The sequence below is a fragment of the Triticum dicoccoides genome, chromosome 6B (genome assembly GCF_002162155.2).
Source record: "Triticum dicoccoides isolate Atlit2015 ecotype Zavitan chromosome 6B, WEW_v2.0, whole genome shotgun sequence".
NCBI lineage: Eukaryota > Viridiplantae > Streptophyta > Magnoliopsida > Poales > Poaceae > Triticum > Triticum dicoccoides.
The window spans coordinates 215,124,964-215,130,465 of NC_041391.1; the positions used below are offsets into that span (position 1 = coordinate 215,124,964).

The window sequence follows — 5,502 nt, forward strand, 5'->3', positions numbered from 1 at the left end:
CCAAGTGTTTTCCTCGTTTTCGGCGAGGTCCTGGCTCGGCCTCGTCGGACTTGACTCACGTCACTGTGCTCCTCCCGCCGCCCTCACCTCCGGCCTCGGGTGACACAGAAAATCGACTGACATGCAAAAATGTTTCAGGCACCTGCATATTAGCAAATTTGCTTAACATTTGAGGGAAAGGGCGGGAGAAAATGCTAGATGCCATGCAGCAAAATGTGACCCGGGCAACCAAACACGCCCTAAGCAATTAGGCTACCGCGAGCACCGCAGGTCAATCATTGCACTTTTTTGAAATATCTAAAAATAATTTGTTTGAAATATCTCAATTATTGCACTTTGGATTGTACTGTAACGATGAGCACAGTACGCTCCCTTTCTTGGTCTGCTGGTGATACACTCCGGTACGCAACAGGTAACAGAAAATTGGGTGACATGACATCCCATCGACTCATGCAACCACCTAAACTTTCTACCACTGTTTATCACAGTGGGCGGAGTGGCTGATCTGACAGATAATGCGCATAAAAGAGCGAATGCAACGGAAGATGGTACGCGTGATCGGAGCCAAGATTGAACAATCTACCGCGCGGACTTCCCGAGAATCGACATGGTCTGCGACGAGAGCAAGGCATTGCAGCGCAAGAAGGTATGCGTGATCGGAGCTGGGATGGCCGGGCTCGCGTCAGCCCGCGAGCTGCGCCGGGAGGGCCACGACGTGACGGTGCTGGAGCAGAACGCCGACGTGGGCGGGCAGTGGCTGTACGACCCTAGGGGCGGCGGCGCCGACGACCCGCTCGGCGCCGCGGAGCCGGTGAAGGTGCACAGCAGCTTGTACGCGTCCCTCCGCGTCATCAGCGCCAGGGAGAACATGGGCTTCACCGACTTCCACTTTGCGCCCAAGGCTGGCCGTGACGGCCGCCGCTTCCCGGGCCACGGCGAGGTGCAGCTGTACCTTAAGGACTTCTGCGACGCGTTCGGGCTCATGGAGGCGGTCCGGCTCAACACGCGTGTCCTGCGCGTCGCCATGGCGGTGGCACCGACGCGGCAGTGGATGGTGAGGTCCGTACACGAGGGCACGGAGGAGGAGGAGGAGGAGGTATTCGACGCCGTTGTCGTGGCCAACGGCCACTACTCGCAGCCGAGGCTGCCAAGCATCCAGGGCATGGAGGCGTGGAGGGGGAGGCAAATCCACAGCCACTCGTACAGGGTGCCGGAGCCGTTCCGCGGCGACGTGGTGGTGGTGGTCGGGTGCGGGGCGAGCGGCAAGGACATCGCCATGGAGGTCCGCGGGGTCGCCAAGGAGGTGCACCTCGTGGCCAAGTCCATGGAGGAGGTCACCCCAGGGCTCGCCAAAGTGCTCGCCAAGCATAGCGCCAACCTGCACCTGCAACTGCACGTACGTACTACTATGTCTATTCCGCGCTCCGGTCATCACGCCGGTCGGTCTCCACATGCAAAACGAAACGATTGATCCGTACATGGAAAGCTACTAGGTGGAGCGTCTGTGCGAGGACGGGCGGGTGGTGTTCGGCGGCGGCGGCTCCGGCGTCCTCGCCGACACCATCATCTACTGCACAGGGTACAATTACTCTTTCCCGTTCCTGGACACGGCGGGGGCGGTCACCGTCGAGGACAACCGCGTCGGCCCGCTGTTCGAGCACGTGTTCCCGCCGTCGCTGGCGCCGTCGCTCTCCTTCGTCGGCATACCCATAAAGGTACGTGAAAGTATAGGAGGCATTACAAAAGATCTTGATGGAATCTCATAATACTGATTTCATATTGTGAATGTTTATATTTTTTAATATAAAGTTAGACAAACTCAACAAAGCTTGACTTTGACCAAATCTTATATGCGGACTAAAAAGAAACGGAAGAAGTACTCATCGTTGTGGAGCAGACATCTTGGTTCTTTCTGACACGTACCAAAACAAATTGATCAATGCGTCTGGTTCGCAGGTGTTTGCGCCATGGTTCTTCGAGGCTCAGGCGAAATGGGTGGCGCAGGTGCTGTCCGGGAGGAGGACGTTGCCGCCGGAGCAGGAGATGATGCGGTCCGTGGAGGAGTATTACCGTGCCAGGGAGATCGCCGGCGTGCCCAAGAAGTACATCCACGACGTCTGCTTGTCTGAGACCATGCCCACGGTACGAACAACAACTTTAGCAGAATATATCCCCTTCCACCTCCTAAAAAAAGGCTTTAGCAGATTCCCTCAAGGGAAATTTCGAATTTGCTAATTCTGAGTCAAAACCGACTCACCGAGTTCCAATCAATCAAACGTTGAGATCCGATGCAAGATAGTACTCCCTCCGTAAACTAATATAAAAACGTTTAAAATACTAAACAGAGGGAGTACTTCGTGAATATAAATTTTGCCTGAAGTCATACTAGCCACGCTGAGCTATCGCTCAGTGGCAACGTGTGTGTGCGGTAGCGAAACCATCCACAATGCCGCATGGAGGTGGAGCGAAGAGATGACCTCGTCGTCGCTGGCTAGGGTGGCGGTCATACTGGCCGCGCCGAGCTATCGTGCGGTGGCGGCGAGGGTGGGCGGTAGCGAAAACCGGTCCACAACGCCGCATGGAGGTAGTTCGTGCTAGTTTGGTGACGAGCTCTCTCCCACCCCCACAACACACACAAATAAAGTGACATTTACACCCCCCCCCTATATGAAGGATAGTTTTTTTGAAGTGTCTGTATAAAAAAGGAGACGGTTTAGAGACTCTACCATACTAGTTTTTGTCCCCCCTAACCTTTATATGAACCGTTTCTTAAAAGGTTGATAATTTAGCGAATCCATTAGAGTTTCTCTAGCAACGCGTTTGTACGTAGCTAGCCGATCAAGATATTTACCTTGGAGTATTTGTCTGTTCCTTTGATCTGCAGTACATGGATGAGTTCGGAAGCAAGTACTGTGACTTCCCTCGCGTGGAGAGATGGCATCACGAGTTGGTTGTGTCGTTGTTTGCCAACATGAACGACAATCTCGAGACCTTCCGCGACGACTACCATGACAGCGACTCCATCCGCAAGGGTGTGGAAGAGTGGCACTTGTCGGCCCAACAGACCCAAGCTGCTCCTGCTGCTAAAAAGATGTCGCTTGGTCTTTCACGAACAAGCACAGTGGTCTGTGCACACCCTTCGTGACATGGTGTGCCTTCCAGGATTCCGCAGTAATCATCGATATGTTTTACTCGTTTTTGTACTTATATAAATCATACGCCCAGAAATGCTACAGATAACTTATAAATGCATTTGTGTCATTTGTCATTTGTAGTAATTAAGTTGCACACATACTTGATGCAGGGATTGAGAGATGTTTTTCCACCATTTTTAAAACAAAATGTTTCTCAAACTGTTGAGCACTTGAGTTAGTGATGAGACCTTACAAGTTACAAGATAATTTCTTAGCCATCTTTGATGATTAAGAGGAGAACATTATACTAGAATAAGTCTGCGAAAGGAGACCGAAGTGACATAAAACCAAATCTCAAATTTATGAGTTATAGCACGTGGAATAAATATGGACCCCATATTTTAATGCTATGGTTAGATGTATATACCTTAATTATTCATAGCAGTTGTGGATGCTTGCTAAGTGTATACTCATAAGTATGTGAGTCAATGGTTTTGTAGCACATAAGCTTAGGCTCTATCACAACAACAATAAACAACAAGAGGTAATGCAAGGAATTACGGGTAATAACAACTAGGAGATATTCCATCTGCATAAGAGAAACACATCAAGCTTGCCTTTAGCACAATTAATGATTGACTAGCCACTTGTTGCACTCCTTTTCTTTTACTGAGACTTCAATTCTTGTAACCTTTCAATCAAACAAGCCCAACAACAACAACTCTTTCTATCACTTGTAGTGATTCCTGGCTAATTTCCACGCATTAGTTCATTTTTCTACTCGTTGGGCTCGACACTTTTACTTATCGAAAAGATGTACAATTGACCCCCTATGCTTGTCGTGTATCAAGACTCTTTTCTGGCGGAGTTTCCAGGGGGTGTAATGCTCTTGGTATGTGAAAACCAGTCATTGTGTGAATTTTACACTCATGGTTTCTCTCGTCCAAAGTAGATATTCTCAGATATTTTCTACTTTGTCACTTCAACCTCCCTCATAATTGATATAATTGCAAATATGCACAAATCTCCTTCTTTAGTTGTACCCTCGAAGAAATGGACGTATTTAGGAGGGAGGGAATAAGGACATATACGGAAAGTACAAGAGGAGAGGATCATATCCATATAAAATGGGTTGCCATTGGAATCTCCATAAGTGAAGACGACCAACATTACAAGCGCAGAGGTCGCACCGCCTGCCATTGTCTCTATGACGTCAACACAAGACTCTTTGATATGGGGCTTAAGGTTCAATTCACATGTAGTCATCCTCAAAACACCATTCGGTCCTTAGACACTATATGAAGGAGAAGGAGAAGGATAAGGAGAATACCCTAGCGACTACTCAACCCTTCACCAGTTCCATCATCATCGCTGCCATAGCCGACACAACCACCATGTTCATCTCCCTTTTGATCAAATGCTTGTAATCGAGATCCCATCACAGTAAGCGAGATTTTAAGATGGTTAATCATTCATCTTCAAGTAAACCCATCTACAATGGCTCTTTTGTGTCATCCAATTTCGATAAATGAGTAATATCGTCAAGCTAAGAGTCAATACGCAGCCTTGCGCGCCGTGTACGAGCAGCTATATGATAGCCGGTATGATTTCCTTTACGCATTTATGTTTGTATAATAATTTGTCTCTTGTCTCCTACTCGATCCTAGGACTCACTGGTATCCGATGCACCGACGATCTGTACAAGAAGAGGAAAACACAAGGGAGTGTGGAAGGCTGTATGGAACACCAGTGATGGTAAAGCTAGTACAATAACCAAAACCAATTCGTTGGAGGGACAACGATGTAGTCACGAATTGGTAACGCAATGGCTATTCTTTAATAATTTAGGTACCCCTGTGAGATTAGGGCCAGGGTTGGATGACTCAATCCTTGATTTAGCATAGTCGGTCGTGGTGTCAAAGGGGTGCCTAAATAATAAAATTGTTGAATCATACCCTTGTGAGATTAGGGCCAAGGTTGCATCGCCCACGTATCTAGTTACAACAATTTTATTATTTATTCGTCATACCCTTGTTTATTTTCTATTTTATGATCCCATGCATATTTACACATCTTATTGTTTACAACGGCTACCATCTTCCGATGTGTTTGTGCACTAGCTAATATTGTAGCGCATTTATCCAGAGAACAATGAGTTACACGATAACAAATAATAATAGAAGTGTGTCCTCTATCTTCACTCTAACTTCCTATTTCGATAAAACTAGGTCTCTAGGGAACACAGGTGGTTCCCATCGCTATCTAGCACCAGCGCAGAGTCTTCGACATCATGGTTTGCTCCAGTATGACTCACGCTGGTCTGGAGTTGCAGCGACCAGATCCGCAGCTTGACATGGGCGGTCTGTTG

General features: G+C 48.1%; 1 protein-coding gene across 1 annotated transcript; it reads left to right on the forward strand.

The window, feature by feature from the left end:
• The first annotated feature begins 417 nt into the window (after positions 1 to 417).
• LOC119321264 (flavin-containing monooxygenase FMO GS-OX-like 8) lies at positions 418 to 3,274 on the forward strand. The gene is made up of 4 exons (XM_037595028.1): positions 418 to 1,396; positions 1,494 to 1,715; positions 1,957 to 2,142; positions 2,885 to 3,274. Exons 1-4 carry the CDS (start codon positions 608 to 610, stop codon positions 3,143 to 3,145), a joined length of 1,458 nt encoding a protein of 485 aa, XP_037450925.1. The 5' UTR covers positions 418 to 607; the 3' UTR covers positions 3,146 to 3,274.
• The last annotated feature ends 2,228 nt before the right edge of the window (positions 3,275 to 5,502 follow it).